General features: G+C 40.8%; 1 protein-coding gene across 1 annotated transcript in view; it reads right to left on the bottom strand.

The window, feature by feature from the left end:
• The window catches only part of PTPRN2 (protein tyrosine phosphatase receptor type N2), a 615,253-nt gene that overhangs the window by 441,852 nt on the left and 157,144 nt on the right, over nucleotides 1-16,257 (bottom strand). The window contains exons 4-5 of the mRNA XM_035129839.3: nucleotides 6,225-6,342; nucleotides 4,750-4,912 (exon numbers count right to left, since the gene is read on the bottom strand). Coding sequence (XP_034985730.2) covers nucleotides 4,750-4,912; nucleotides 6,225-6,342 — 281 coding nt within the window. The remainder of the gene's footprint in view (nucleotides 1-4,749; nucleotides 4,913-6,224; nucleotides 6,343-16,257) is intronic.

The raw sequence follows: 16,257 nt of genomic DNA, 5'->3' as shown, positions 1-16,257 counted from the left end.
GGGAAAAGCAACAACATGAACATGCATCAAATGAGGTTTGATATTTGAGCCAGAGAGTAATTATATCTGACAACAGTTGAAAAAATGCGGAATAGGCTTTATCACATTGGAACTACTCCATATGTGACTTGTGACTGCAAGCCATACTTCTCTGTTAAATAGTCATGACTTTGCTCAAATACAATTGATTTCAATGGGAACTAAGTGTGCCTAAATGGGTAGCTACCCTGGGGCTGCTTAGTGAGGTGGAGCCACCACCTAATCCAAGTATCTTCTGGCTCTTGCCACTAAGGAGGTAAGATGGGAGCGCAATTTCTTATTTCTTCTTCTTCTTCTTCTTCTTCTTCTTCTTCTTCTTCTTCTTCTTCTTCTTCTTCTTCTTCTTCCTCCTCCTCCTCCTCCTCCTCCTCCTCCTCCTTCTTCCTGTACCAGCTGCAGGCTGGCACAGCAGGAGGGCCTGAACAAGCCCCCTCAACAACTAATGACCCAGCTTAGGATCCAGCAGATCCTTGGCTCACCTTGCTCTGCCCCTGAAAAATCCAATTTTGGAACCCTGTGCTTGCTACCACTGATGGGAATGCCACTGGCAATAGCTCCATAGCAGCCCATGGCTTTGGCTTCTGCAACAGTGGAGCCACCTGCTAATGGAGCCTGGTGAAGGGAGGACACCTCTGCTGTAAGCTTTGATAGTGCATGACACATCAACCTTGCTGAAACCAAGTCGATTTGGATGGGGTCAATGCCAAACGGTAGACTCTCCAAGCATGTCACCTTGAGTTCCATGATGGAATAAAAAGTGATGTGTGGATGTAAAATAAAAGATGCATTGCTCAGGCGAAGGAACTACTGTTTTGTCAGATTTTGTCACGGTCTTTAGATTTTTAAAAACGATTTGTTAACTTTGAGTCATCCCTGTCTCTGCAGAGGACGAGCTTTAAAATTTTTGATTTTAAAGAACAGTTCACTTGACCCGTCGTGGATGGTGCAGGTGACCTAGATAATACAGGATGAACAATAAAAAAACACACACAACCTAACTTAAAGTCAGGTTGACTATGACACACCGCTCACTACGATTTACTTAAGTAACTGACCCTTCAGACAGAAATGTCACAGAAGTGCACATTATTTTATCCTTTGAAGACTCTTAAAATATTAGACTAGCCACATCTAAGAGAGGAAAAATAGTTTTCCAGCGGCCGTCAAACAAAATTATGGTGCACTAGATAAAAACTGTTATTAACAATAGCTGAACCATCTGAAGACTCCACAGACCACTCAAGATAACACACTCCCACCAAAAGTAAGAACGGTTACAAAGATAAGAATTCCTTGACATCAGAGGCTTCTCAGCGAAGGGGCATGCAGGCTCCAAGTCCAGCGTTCTCTGAGAATCCTTGGACAACATGACATGAAAATCTGCTAGACATACCTTTACTACAGGTTAAGAACTGGACACAGGAGAATATCAATTGCATTCCTGCACCTTTCTTTATTTTACTGAACAGCTGCCACAATGGCAAGAACTATACCTCGTACACTTCATGACATGTTCTCCATATCCATAGATACACAGGAAAAAATCCTGATTGCATGAACTGGCCTAAACTAAATTTTAATTAAGATGATCTTCTATTCTCTCTAATTATTTCATGCAAGCTTCGGGGAACGCTGTAACATTAAACAACCAGCAGTCATATTGAGTGATGGCAACAGGGAGATCATTAATATATCATGAAACCACCAGTGGCTTGGCAGAGAAGATGGATCATCGTAGTTAAGGATCTTACGTAACCTTTTCCTGTCTGAGATACGCTGAAGCTTTGAAATAGTTTCAAAATCTACTTCAGAGGAAACCTGCATGAGGAAGGTTGTTAATTAAAACCCTCTAGTTAAAACTGCCACGCTGCATATAGATGATCAAGCAAAAAAATTGGTCCAAAGACTCTCTTCGGATCAAAAATAGTAATAGTTTTGCCTCTGAAGCCTGACTGTGCAGTTGCCACTTGATTGGACAGACTGGAGGCTGAAGGAACAGCCTTTCTGCTGTAAAGTGCATCTTCTGCAAACTGCCTGCTCTATCATGTGGGTTATGGGAAGGAAACCTGGACAAACAAAAGCAGCTGGCTTTCTATGGAGTTCAGTATCTCAAGCTTCATTCTCGACTGGAAAGCCAAAATGGCCCCAAAAGCTTCCCCTGCTATTTTTATAACATCCAAGAATCTCTGCACCACCCAAGCTTTTCTGAATATCAAGGGCCATAAGTTACACGCTGAACTCTTACTCATTGCTGGCTCCTGCCTGGCCATACTTGTGTTTTTTTTAACTGCAAAATATATTTGCTAAGTGAAATGTGCACAGCTCATGCTGGTTACCAAACGCTAGAGAGACATTTTATATAGGACTTACATAATCATTAGAGCAATGTTTCTCAATCAGAGGCAGGGAGGGGTGTATGCAGTTCTCGGGTGGGTGGGTGTCAGTTTCCAAAAAATATGTACTATATGTGTGTGTGTGTGTTAGAATATTAGAATATAAAAGTATGAAGTGTTATGTTGGGAACATGAGAAACGTAAATGATCTTCATGTCATCACAGGTGCACAGAATTTCAGCATTATAATCTGAGTGGCTTTGCATACCATATGACAGCAGTTCATCAAACACAGTGCAGTTAATCAATTGCTTATTTATTTGGGCTGTTAATTTCCATTAATTCTGGGAACTTCAAACACCACATGTTACTGCTATTACATATCAAATAGTGCTCAATTTAAGGCAGGGGATTTTTAGTGTGCAGTTGGGTGCAAATTGTTCATTTGGGGGGACGACACTGTGCATGGGGGGATTGGAAGAAAACTGGACACACTAGGGGTTTGTCTTTATTAATCACTTAAATGACAATGTCAGCCACTATGTAAGCAAATTAGATGAACTTGGCTGCCGTTATGAAACTGCCCAAATCATATTAAAACACCTTGATCTTTTTGGTCAGAACCTCCTTCATCTTTGGGCAAGTAGCACTTAGTAACATCCTTCTAAACACCCTTAAAATACTCCTGGTTTTGCTCCTTAGGTCTCTCTTACTATTCAACTGCAACCATTGCCTAGACAGAAGAACTGCTTTGGCAGGCTTGCTCTCATACTTTCTACCACAACAGATATAGGAACCCCAAAACTGGAAGGGGCTCAGGGCATCATGGAGAATGACCTTCCCCCAAACCCACAACATGAATGCTCATTGCTCACTGTAGCATCAACCACTGAAATGTAGGTGCGAACAACCCACCACAGGTTAAACGCTATAGAAGATGAAAAGAAAAGAAAAAAGTATACGCTAGTCGATTTTTATTTTTATTTTACTTATCTGCAAGGTTATGAAAGATGGCACCGCATTGCCATCAAAATTCATTTCAGTAGAAAGTTGAAAAAGAACTTTTTGTCCAGCCATACCTATTAAGCAACTGATTATAATCCATGTCAGAGGGTGGGTTATGTTCAGTTCATTTTCTGGGGAGGAAAGGGGGAGCTGCATAATTGCAAATTTCAGCCATTTATCACCTCTCAAGACCCTACTACTAATTTAGCCAGGTGGTATCCTGTAAAAATGTAAAGTAAGCCATTACAGTTGAACACCATCTAGGGAACTGCTGCTTGTTAATTAGGTGGCACTTTTAATCAGTACCCTAAGCTAATACTTACCATACTTAGGCTTGCCATTGCACTTTGTCTTCGAAACACTTAACAAAATGTTATCACCGCTCCTCTACATACAGGTAGCTGCTAAATAGTCATACACCAGAGGTGTAGAAGTTAGGTCAGGTAAGTAGGTCAGGGTCTTCTGCTAGATGCCTGGGTGATTTGCAGTAGATCAACAAAGGTTTCTGGCTCCTAATTGTTTAGAAACAACAAGGTGACTTTTCCCACCTAACTGAGGCTGCTGAAATGAAGAAAGCTAAAACGGATGGACTTTTATGTGAAATGATTGTGAGCTCAGTTCAGTTCTGGTCTAGAAAACAAATTTCCAGACTTAGAATGTACTCAGAGGCACCCTGTGTCAGGAACGTGCCCCCCCAGGGAGCAGGGGAAGACTCAGACTCAGAAATTGAGCTAAGTAAACGAGGGAACGACTCTGCAGATTATAGCTGGCTGACAGAGTCAAGAAAGGGCAGTTCGACCCCCTTCCCGGGGAAGACTCTGTTAGCTCTCAAGAAGAGGAAGAGTTGGAAGGCAGCCAGAGCATTGCTAGGCAATCAGCAGGTAAGCAGAGGTCTGAGACTGTGTCAAGTGGAAGTGGGGAGGGCGGAGACCAGCCTCTCAGTCGCCGTTCTAGGAGACTGGATAATATCAGAGGGCAATGGAAGGGCAAGAGGGGAAAGGTGGTAGTTTGGCATCCTTCCTACTGTGGGAGGGGCGAGGATTCAGACTGACCAACTATCGTCAATGCGAGCAAGCCGGAGAGTCCTTACTTCTTATCGGGGCTTGCTTGCCTGCCAGAGATCATTACAGCCTGTTCTTTAATTATAACCAGCAGTGGTCAGTCTGGTGGGGCAGAGCAATCATAGAAGGAGAATCAGTGCCACTGTTTTGCATTAACATTCTAGCCATTGGCCAGAAAACTAATGACTGCTGTGAGATTGCATACACCCCCGGGCCAACCTCCCAGGAAGAATATCACAAAAATTGCGAAATCTAACAGCAAAGAAAAAGAAAAGAACAGGAGGAAACAACAACAACAACAACCACCTTACCTTAAGAGAGGCTTTGTTGCCCCTGATCTTTGAATATAAATTTGGAATTGCAGACTGGGAGAGAATGTCCAGATAGGCAAGGTATTGCTGAGGAGACTTGGCAAAGTTCACATCCTTTTCCAAACCTAAATTCCTGTTGCTATCAGCTTTCTGCTTTGTAGACCTGCAAGTTGAAATAAAGTTAAACAATGTTACTCACATTATAAAATGTGCAGTAGACTCAGAAATTAACCAGCACCTTTGAATATTAAGTATATAGTGCCCAGCAGCATACAACTAATACTTTTGAAAGGTGGAATACATTAGAATATTTGGAAATATCAATGTTTCAGTAAAAAGACACAAGCTCAATAAGATATATTCAGAAATGGTTAATAAGAATGGGTTGGATCAAATTGTGTTTCCCTGCTGACAGAAAGCTCTTTGATCCAACAGAGATTTCCATGAACTGAAAGGAGGGCGTGATTTCCACAGATTCCTTCTTACTCCTGCAATCTGTTGCGCCTCCCTCCATGCTGTTACAAGGGGTCCTCAACCCTCTTGAACAGATCTGGGAGGGGCGCAGGAGCAGCAGACAGAAAGCGGAATCAGCAAAAAGTCGGTCTCTGCTTGTCCACTAACAGAAGCTTCCACTGGATCAAAGAGCTGTGGAAGAACAAACAAGCCTGTTGTTTTTATTTTTACAGTAATAATAATAATAATAATAATAATAATAATAATAATAATAATAATGATTAAGAACAGGTTGAGCTAGAAGTGTTTCCATCACTTTTAATAGTAAGGCTTTGAGCCAAGTATGGGTTCTCTTTGGTCATAATAACAATTAATTTACCTTGTACAATGAAGTAAATGGGGGGGGGGTTGGAATAAAAGGTCTTGTCTGTTTATAGATGCTGCCAAATAAAATCATATTTTGAAGGAATGTGCCACTCGTATGACTGTGATGTCGTAAGTTTAAAAAATAACCCTGAATTGGAGGTGAAATCAGAAAGAACAACATCACAGTCACTTGACTATTACCACATGTCAGTTTCTCTGAGATAGCAATGAACATACGGTAACTTTCTTGAACCAGTTGCTTACGTATAGCATGAAGCTTCTTTCCAGACCAGACCTGAGCAATCACTCATTGAGCAGCTACTAGATCTACAATTAAAACTGTTTACATATAAGATCTGCCCTACCTTTATCAAAAACAGACAAAATACATAGTGAAGGATCCAGGATCACATTTTCACCTGTAAGTGTACAGATTTCTGTATTCACTTTTTTTCTAAAATTCATGAACTTTGGTGCAACTCCACCACATGTGCCAATAAGATCTCTGCTCCCCACTGCCCCGCCAGTACAAGGGAGATCCTGAATTTGTAATGTGCCAAACATGCCAGGTTTTTAATAAATAAATAAATAAGATTTTCATGTCCCATAATTGAGAACATAAAACATTACGATACATAACATGCCTGGGTATTTACCTCTGTGCATCAGGCTCTTCTGATGAGAATGCCTCAGGGTGCCAATCATGAATCTTATGGAGATATGAGACTTCACGGGCAATGACATGCTGTGTATAATCATCTTGCCAGGTAAAACCTGCAAAATAGTTGTGCAGAATACAGTTTTAGAAACTCAGCACTTTGACAGAGCAAAAACAAAACGGGACATTTCAATCTTATGTTACGAAAGCAATTATAACGAACAGAAATTTCAACTTCTGCAAGACTTTTAACAAACTTTCTAATGGTTACAGCCTGATAGGACAACTGCAGATTTCCTTCCCCTGCAAAATCACTGTGGTAATCAGACCTTTCATGTGAAATACCGAAGACTTTTAAAATGATTTCTTCTAAGAAGACAGTGGGTGTTGCGATGAGATTTAAAAGGGAGATTAGACTTAGAATTTTAGTGTTTCTTAGTCACTAGGGACCTATAAACCAGCTTTACTGTATAAACAGTATTTACAGTACTGCTTTGTTACAAAGAAGAGGGTTTTTTTGACAATAAGTGAGTCAAAAATACAAGTCATGCCAAGCTTCAAAACTAAATTGTAGCATATAATGGAAACTGGGTTTTCAAGGATGACTACTATCTCACCAATCTCACAATATATTTTCCATAAACCTTTTCTGTGACCTAATCAGGAAAAGGTAGGCACACCCAGGTATGAATAACACTGATCTAGTGCTAATTATTCTAATGTACAGTGGACTATTATATATGAAGACCAATTCATGTTTTATTTACACTCAACTGTTGCAACAGAGACCTTTAAACAAGGACAAGGTGTCACTGCAAAAGCAAATTCCATCCAATTATGCATTAATTACATGCAGTACTGATCACACAATAATTATACAACTCCAATAATAATTCTTAGATTTGTAAATGTTATGATTAACACTTTTAATTTATGTAGGCTTACCACCTGGAGTTATATGTAATTATTCAGTACAGTGGTGCCTCGCTAGACGAATTGAATTCGTTCTGTGAGTCAATTCATTTTGCGAAAAATTCGTCTAGCAAATCCCATAGGAATGCATTGAATTTTTTTTTTGCCCATAGAAACGCATTAATTGAATTTCAATGCATTCCTATGGGAAACCGCGATTCGCTAGACAATTTTTTCACAAAACGAATTCGTCTCGCGAGGCAACCTCCGCTCAAAAAATCTCTTCGTTAAGCGAAAAATTCGTCTTACAGGGCATTCGTCTAGCGAGGCACCACTGTATCTACGTATGACATCCTGGCAATTATTGACATTCAGCTTCCCCAACCTAATTCCACCTAATGAAATACTATCCACTAATACAGATATGGTTGCGTTGAGAACACATATATGATAACAATTATTACTGTATTAAAACTGCCACCAATCACTTTTAATTGAATTTCAGGTGTATCCCAAATCACTTGGGGATGCATCCTATTCATTGGAACATGTTTCCATTTGATCAAAAGAGCATTCTACATGCTAGACCATCACATGGCAGTTTCATACTATAAGGAGCATGTGCAGAAATTCAGGCAATAAACAAGCATAAAATCAATGGAGGTTTATTTTAGGGACATGAGTTTGTTCTAAAACCATAAAGAATTCATCCAAATTCATTCAACTTCCATATTATTATTATTATTATTATTATTATTATTATTATTATTATTATTCCCTGGCCATCTGGCTGGGTTTCCCCAGCCACTCTGGGCAGCTTACAGTGCATAAATAATTGTAAAACATTAGACATTAAAAATTTCCCGATACAGGGATGCCTTCAGATGTCTTCTAAAAGTCAGATAGTTGTTTATTTCCTTGAAATCTGATGTTAGGGCATTCCATGTTCATATTCAAAATGAATATGAAAAACGAATTTTCATTTCCAAATTAGTTTTACATTGTAATCATTGCCTCGGATTTTGGGTCTAGGAGTCTAGGATTCTTTGTCCAATGGCAAATCTAATGCTCTGGGAAAGGAGGTGGTAGAATGCCTGAGATTTCAATGCCACAAGATGGAAAACACAAAATGTACAAGCAGGAGATGGGTAGCAAAAGACAGGTTGGGTGTCCATAAAAAGGAAGAAAAGAAAGAAAGATAAAATGAAAATGAATACAATTAAAATGAAGGAAAATTAATGTGATTACAGTATGTTTTAAAACATAAAAATTGAAATGAATGTGGTTTTTAAAGAAGGCAAATTGAAAAATTAGACACCCTTAAATTATTTTCTAGAAAATGTGTTTCAGATTAAAGTGTTAATCCATAACTCCTTTTAAAATGCTGTGTTTGGGGATAGGTCACTGTGAGCATATTGGAATGGCTTTTGGAACTACCGTATCTTTAGCACTGTATCTCCAGGATTAATATTTAATATTTGAAAATGCTATAATATTTTTTCTTCAGGGTTTTTTTTTATCCTGCTCTTCCTTTGAAGAGGTTTGTGCCTATTTGTTCATATTTTAACAGTTCTAAGAGGCAGGTTAGGCAGGGAGACAGTGCCTCATCCATATCTTTCTGGTTAAAACAAAGATCTGGTGCAGAACTTCCTAACAACCTATCACTATGCCAGACTGGCTGGCCTCTTGCATTAAGCTGCTCACCCCAATCCAAAACGTCTACAGGAGTCAAAAATCTATGTAAAAGTATTTCAAGGTCAGGCTTGGTAAAGCAGCCTTTTAAAAGTGCACATCTGTATTGCAGCTGTAGGTTCAGAAAAAAAACAGAATATATTTTTGCTTCTGCAAGTCTTTCCAGCTGGATGAAAAGCTGTTCATGTCAAAACCTTTGGACTGGTTTAAAAACTATATTTAAATGCTTTTATGATAACGTTTCCAATTCACCTCGAAACATGTGCAAAAGATGATTCGAAAATTAACAAGGGATAATGATTTTAGTTGCCACACACCAGGTTATTACTGGTAAAAGGATTACTTTTACACTGATTTATAAACTTGTTTCTAAACACACCGGTTCTTTATAGCATACTATTCAACACGTTACATGGGAAAAGTTTCATTGAAAATATAACTAGTAGTGCCTAAAACAATCAACTGCATCCTTTCACTGTTTCATGTTGGAATCTCACCCACACGGTCCGCAATAAAACAGCTCACACAAAAACACTAATACCAAGCTGACAATTGCAATCAAAATGAAGACTGAGAAACAGCAAATGACGCTACTAGGCAATTTCCTGTCCCTTTTGTCTATGCTGCCACACCTACTGGCTTGCTCCTGGCCCACAACTCAATTATAACAATTTAACACCGATGGCTGAGCAGGATCACAGTCGTTCCGTTGTACACATATTATTTCCATGTCACTAATGTGGAACTGTACGGTGGGACACACAACTACCAATTATCTATCCCTGCTGGAGCTCTGCCTACACTGTACATATTTCCAACTGGGAATTCCCACAGATGGGCAATGCAGAACCACATTCTTCCATTGAGGGATCTAGTTAAGACAATGGAGCCGACAAGTTATCACTTGTAGCCAACAAAAATATAAACTGAAATGCTGCATGAATTAAGTAGTGATGCTTGGGGAAGGAAGACTAGTTTGAGGAAGAGAGTGGATTTTGTAAAATTGTTTTTGAGAAGTGCGTACATGCATGTGCACACAAGCACACACACATACATATACACCCCTCACTAGGAAATTAAGTATGAATTCTGCAAGCACCTTGGCAGTCCCAGAAACTACGCATAATTTTTTTTACTCTCTCTCTCTCTCCTCCTCCCTCCAAATCCAAGCACGAAGCAAACACGAAGAGAGAAAATTGTATTACTGCAGCCCAACATTTCTCCCTGTACAGTGGTACCTCTGTTTACAAACGCTTCTGGTTACGAATGCTTCCAGTTACAAGCTCTGTTAATCCGGAAGTAGCTGCTTCTGGTTGTGAACTTTGCCCCAGGTTGGAACGAATTAATTTTGTAACCAGAGGTACCACTGTATCTGTCCTGGTGCCCTTTGTAGTAGAATGCTGGTCAATATTAGTAAGGTAAATGTTATGCTTCAGGTTTGGACTTTAATATGCATAAACCTCCCATTTTCAGACTGAATCCTCAATGTGCCTTGAATTGCAGGTATATCAAATTTCAGCTTTCTGGGTGTATCTTCATTATTTTGAGGTACATTTAATGCCTGGTTTCAAAGGAGAGACTTACACATGTCTCTCCTTCAGACTTTCCTAGCATTCTGAGCATCTTGGACTATGTGTACACCAAATCAGTGCTTTCTGGCTGGCCTAGAAACATCCTAGTGCATTTGGGGGAGAACTTTGAATCTCTCCATTTTGATGAGGTAGTGAACAAATACCTTATGTTCAGACTGGCTCTTAGGAAATGTTTCACATTTTCACAGGTTTGCCCTGCTGGCTTGTGGTTTGTTTAGAAGAGCTAAACCATTACCCCAGGCTTGAAGAATGTGCTAAGCCAAATCATGGCATAGCTCAGAACAGCAGAGCAACAGAATGACCAGGAAGCAGTTGTGATCTTCTCTATAGAAGCCAACAGACGAGTACTTATGCTAAGCCAGAGTTTGACTTAGTGTGATATGTGAACCATGCCAGTGAAGGAAAGGAAGAGGCTCTCTGGACTAGTTCTCTGTGTTGCAGCTGTGTGAAAGATTGTCCTCTGGGATGAAAAAGTTCTGGAGCATCATCTTTTCCATCTTCCCCTTAAGTATTTCTGCCTCCCGCTTCATTCAAGGGCAAAATATGCCTTATTGCTAGGGTGGCGTTTTTTGCTAATCATTGTTCTAAATCACAGCTTGCAACCATGGTTAGAAACATACTAGCAAATGCTGATTTGGGTACCTTTGGCGAGAAAAAAGGTAAAACTAACCCTAGTTGTTCCAGAACTGAAACTGGGCGAAGGAAGCAGGAGCAGCCTACCATTAGGTAAAGTGAGTCAGCTGCTTCAGGCAGCAGATACTGGGGAGTGGGCAAGGATAGAGGTGCTGAAGAACAACTTTGTATTCTACACAGCTTGGCCTGCACCCCCTAGGTTTGCATGCTGCCCCCCAGGTACAGTGGAAGATACTCTCCAATTAACTGGGTTGAAGTAAGATTCAACTACCAGTTGAGTTAAGATCCAGAAAAGAAATTTGAGGCGGAGCACATGATCTGGTTTGCCTCAGATAGCAAGACATATTGGGCCAACCCTGGAGGGGCTTTCTTTACTCCTCTCTTTTAGGTCTGTAGCCATAGCTGCCAAGTTATCCCTTTTTTTAAAGGGATTTTCCATTATGCTGAATAGGCTTCCTCGCGAGAAAAGGGAAAACTTGGCAGCTATGTCTGCAGCTGCAATGTGATGAGCCATAGAGGAAGCATCAGTCTCCAGCCTACAGTACAGTATTAGTCTTTTATTTGCACTTTTATTTGAAGAGGTCCTGATTAGTGACCTGCAAAGACAGTGGAACATGATAGACTTACCAAGTTCCTAAAAGAGTTTACCATTCAAGAACCTTGCCCATAAAAAGCAATTTCCGCACAAAATTATTGCTACTATTATTATTTCATTTATATACTGCTCATATGCCAAAATAGCTCCGAAGCAGTTCACAACTATAAAATCAATGCATAATTAAAATAAAATACACGCAGTAACAAATCCATTGGGGCATTACAATAATTAAGCAGTTCACTTATTTCAAACATGTATGAAATAAGTGGGGTTACGAATAAAATGGCATGAATAAAATGGAAAACTAATTGCTGTGTCCATTGTTTGAGCCCACATATCCCATAACCCAAAATCCACAGTAAAAAATGAACACAATTGTGTATTGCCATTTACCAGTGCACTGCTGTGTCTTCCGCTTCTGTAACAAAATATTACATGTTCCTTTTTACTACATGGCTCCCTTTTTCAAACTGTGCCCTAGGATTAGTTTCAGCATACAGAACGATGATATGTTCCATTTTCTCAATTTTTTTCCTGTGCCCTCCTGCTTCTTCAGCCTACTATTTTATTTCAGTGAGGAAACTCTTCAGTGTGATTCTTGGATATTTGCAGCCTCTATGTCATGTGTGCTGCAAATTGCTAATGCCTCTGTTAGCTGTCAGAATGTCTGCGGAATTGTATGTGATTGGCTTTCTTCTCTTGTTTTCACAACTAACAGGTCAACATATAGATGTGACTTTCCGCAGGCTGCCTTCCCAGATTCCCTAGAGAAGGAGCATTCGCTCTCATTCCCATTCCCCATTTTCAGAGCTTAAGAACAACAAATCAAATGAGGTTCGCATGTTTTAATAGACAACTTGCTCAAAAAAAAAGCATCTCTTTTCTATGTTAGATATTTATCTATGCACCAAAGATAAGGCCTTTCTTGTGGCTGATTTTAGCACCTATCAAAACAAACTAAATTCTCATTGTTTCTAATATTTCCCAGCAGCAATACTTTCATTTTAACCCTCAACACAAGCTGAGGGCTACAATAATAATAATTATGGGGCAGCTACCCATCCTCTATCATAGAGGGCAACTGCTCAGATAAACAGGAATGCTATTTGCACAGGATTACATGGGAAGAGGATTAGCATGCAGGGCACAAAGTCAATCTTGATAACAAGATGTTTTGAATAACCAAGCTGCAGATAATAGGGAATTCTACCGTCTACTGTTAATAGTTCCTTCCAGTTTCCATCAGGCTGCTTTATTTAAGCTCTCCTGTCACTTCGGCATAATATCTGCCGGCTTCATGCGATACGTAATAGAGAAGGCTTCTGCGCAATTTGTCGGCAGTCTTGAGTTACCACTCAGCATAAAATTATCCTAATTCGAAATACTGACCTTTGCATAGCATGTCTTTGCATTCATTTGGGAATGCGAGGGGAAAGTGTGTGCCCTGCTTGAGCCCACTTATTTCCTTGATGGGTGAGCAGCCTTGTGCTCAGCCTGGGGGGGTGAGGGGGAAGCATTTGCACCCTTTGAATAGTAAATGCGTAATGCCTTGATGGGGGCTCTGCAGGCAGCTCTCCAAGTCTTTGATGTAGCACCCGAACGCCAAAATGCCAACCTCGGGGTGTGCCAGAGTTATCAGAAGAGTCAGCAAGAAGTAGGGAGCCCAGCTTATGCTCAGGAATGAGAGCTAGGAAGTGTGCATTATTGCTCAGGCAAACAGAAAACCTCCTTGAATAACCCAGTGGCCAGTGAAGCCAAGTGGGGCCGATCTGGAGCATCTTCACTGCCCAGGACGCTATTCCAAACCACAGTTCTGGTGGCTCCTTAGATGGCCATTGGCACACACAGCTGAGGAGTCTGGTTTCCCTGCCTTTCTTACAGTTTGCTACTCTGTCCCAGCTCCTGAGGCCAAAACACAACCCTGAGGGCGTGAGACAGGGCAATAGCCAACACAGGGATCCAGCAAAGACCGGTGAGCTGCCATTCAGCTGGAAATGACTTGCGGAATATGATTTACTTCCAGGGAAACGGGTCATATGGCTTGGGCCCTGTCTGTGATTCCCCAGCAGAAAATATGTTGTGTGCAATTTCCAGCTGCACAGGCAACCTAGCAGTTCTGTTAGAACCCTTCACCAGCTGCTACCTTGTGCCTCTTCCCCAAGGTAAGTGGGAGTAGCAGCTGGCAGAGGACTGGGGTGGGATGCAGAATCAAAGCAGGAATCTCTGAAGGTGGGCTGTGCTCACCTCAGTTCAGCTCACAGTTGGATGCTTGCATTAGGCACAATGCACACTGCTTTTTTTATTTCTGAAGAATTCCCGGTGTCTTGTGCCAATCATGTGGCCTTGTTTAATGTCCCTCCCCCCTTTTCCTTAAATTCTGTGCAGCTGATTATATGGCAAGTAAGGCACAACCTGTCCCTTTTGGCCTGCTCTGAAAAAGGTTGATTTATTGAGTTATACTAACACTTTGTCAAGAGAGTTCTCCATCTGGTCCCTAGGTAGACACTTAATTTCTGGCTTCTATATTGGTTTTCATTCAACTATCTCCTGCGTTTTCCATTGAGTTTCATTAATAAAATGGAACAGTCTGTAGGTGTTTGAATGGGTTCTTTATCATTTTCATCTAACAGCACCAGCAGCCTGAAGATTATTTAAGGAAGTTAACTCCCCACTGCACACCGTCAGCTGTGCGTCAAGCTGACCTGAGCTGTGGCACAAAGCTGTGGCAGATGGGAGATGTAGTCCAGGTTGGGGGAAGCTGCGCAGAGTGTTCCTGTATCACTAAAAATAAATGGGAAATAAGCTTTCTTAACTTCATTTGATTAAATACAGACCTTTTTTTAGAAATGAGAGGTGTGAGCAATGTATTCTAAGTGGAGGAATCAGTTAGTCACCAAGCCAAAAAAACTGGAAAGAAAGAAAGAAAGAAAGAAAGAAAGAAAGAAAGAAAGAAAGAATAGAAGTTGGAGCTACTGCATTCAAGGACTAGAGCATGTGCCTGTCACTTGACTCTTGATGGTGATAGAAGGTTTGCCTGACTTGTGGTGGAGAGAGGTTTCCTTGAGCAAGATGTGTCCATTTATACCAGATCCCAAATTATTCCTCAGCCAGGTTTATTGAGCCCGCTTCAAATGCACTGGCGCATCTCAGTGCACTGTTAAAAAATAGCGGCTTCAGATGCCATGAAATCACAAACCTGAAGTGAATCTTGAGCCATTACGACCCTGCAGTACATAATATAATAATAGCCACCACAGAATAAGATCCTTTTTTATATTGCCTCGGTATAGATATAGTCCTATTTTTATTTTCTCGAAAGCTCAATTTCATAGCCTTCATATTTCCACCACCGTGAATTTGCCTTATAATGACTGAGAAACAGCAACTTTACAAACACAGCAGATGTATACAAAAAAGTGCAGGTGTAACTCAATCTCCATGCCCCCTTCTGTGTCCTGAGGCTGCCAGCAATGAAGCCAATTAGCACCAGTTGGAGTGGGAGCCTTTGAAGTGGGCACCAGCCTACCAAAAGGACTGGGGACATTGGCTCATATCAAACATTTTATTAAAATAAGATGGAAATTTGGCATGAGCCCTAAGCCTATCAGGCACGTTCAGATACAGCTGAGAAACAAGGCCAGACATCTTCAGGAACAGCAAGCGTAAACTTGACAAAATATACTAAGTCCTTATTGCCTGGTGCCCTCATTATATATCTTTATTTAATTTATTATTTGTTATTATTTATTAACTTTGTATACCGCCTTTCATCTGCAGATCTCAGGGCAGTGCACATAAAATTGCAATATAAAAGCACAAGATACATGATAAAGACAAGGGGGAAAGAAACAGTAACACACACACCCAACACATTTAAAAGGGGTACAAGATGTTAATCAACCCGTGGCCTGGCTGAAGAAGTACATTTTGCCTGGGGCCTAAAGGTGTATAATGAAGGCGCCAGCAAAACCTCCCTGCGGATATCTTTTGGTGCTAGGTAAAAACAGTCCTCTATAACCAGGCCTTCAGCCCTTAACTATCAGTGTCCTGTTTGAAGTGGGCAGGATGTTTTCAATGTATTTATTGTTCCTCTTGGTTTTCATGTATCTCTGTGTGTCGTGGGGCTGGCTGTAAATTGGGCCAGACAAGGCGACGAACACATTCAACAAATAAATAAAGTAAAATTAAAAAGCACCTCCCTTGTTTGCTCCTTTGAAGAAACGGGGATAAAGGGAAACAGGGATATACAGTGGTACCTCGAGTTACAAACGCCTCAGGTTACAAACACTTCGGCTTACAGACTCTGCTAACCCGGAAGTAGTACCTCAGGTTAAGAAATTTACCTCAGGATGAGAACGGAAATCGCGCAGCAGAGGTAGTTGATTCAATAGTTGATTGCCCAAGCCCATTCCTATGCACCGGGAGATCTAGGGAAGGTACACTCTATTGATAAAAAGTAATGTTATCTTAGAACGCAGCCGGGGGGGGGGGGGAGAGAAGCTTCCTGTTGTATTGCGCAGATCTGCAGACTATACGCATGCTAGCCCAGGGCACTGACACAATGCAAACGAATGAGTAGCAGAAAAAATGACTTCTGAGTTTCT

This window comes from Zootoca vivipara, chromosome 11 (genome assembly GCF_965207765.1).
Source record: "Zootoca vivipara chromosome 11, rZooViv2.hap1.1, whole genome shotgun sequence".
In the NCBI taxonomy this organism is placed as follows: domain Eukaryota; kingdom Metazoa; phylum Chordata; class Lepidosauria; order Squamata; family Lacertidae; genus Zootoca; species Zootoca vivipara.
Note: the sequence above shows the minus strand (reverse complement) of the source record. Positions and strands in the feature narration are given on the sequence as shown.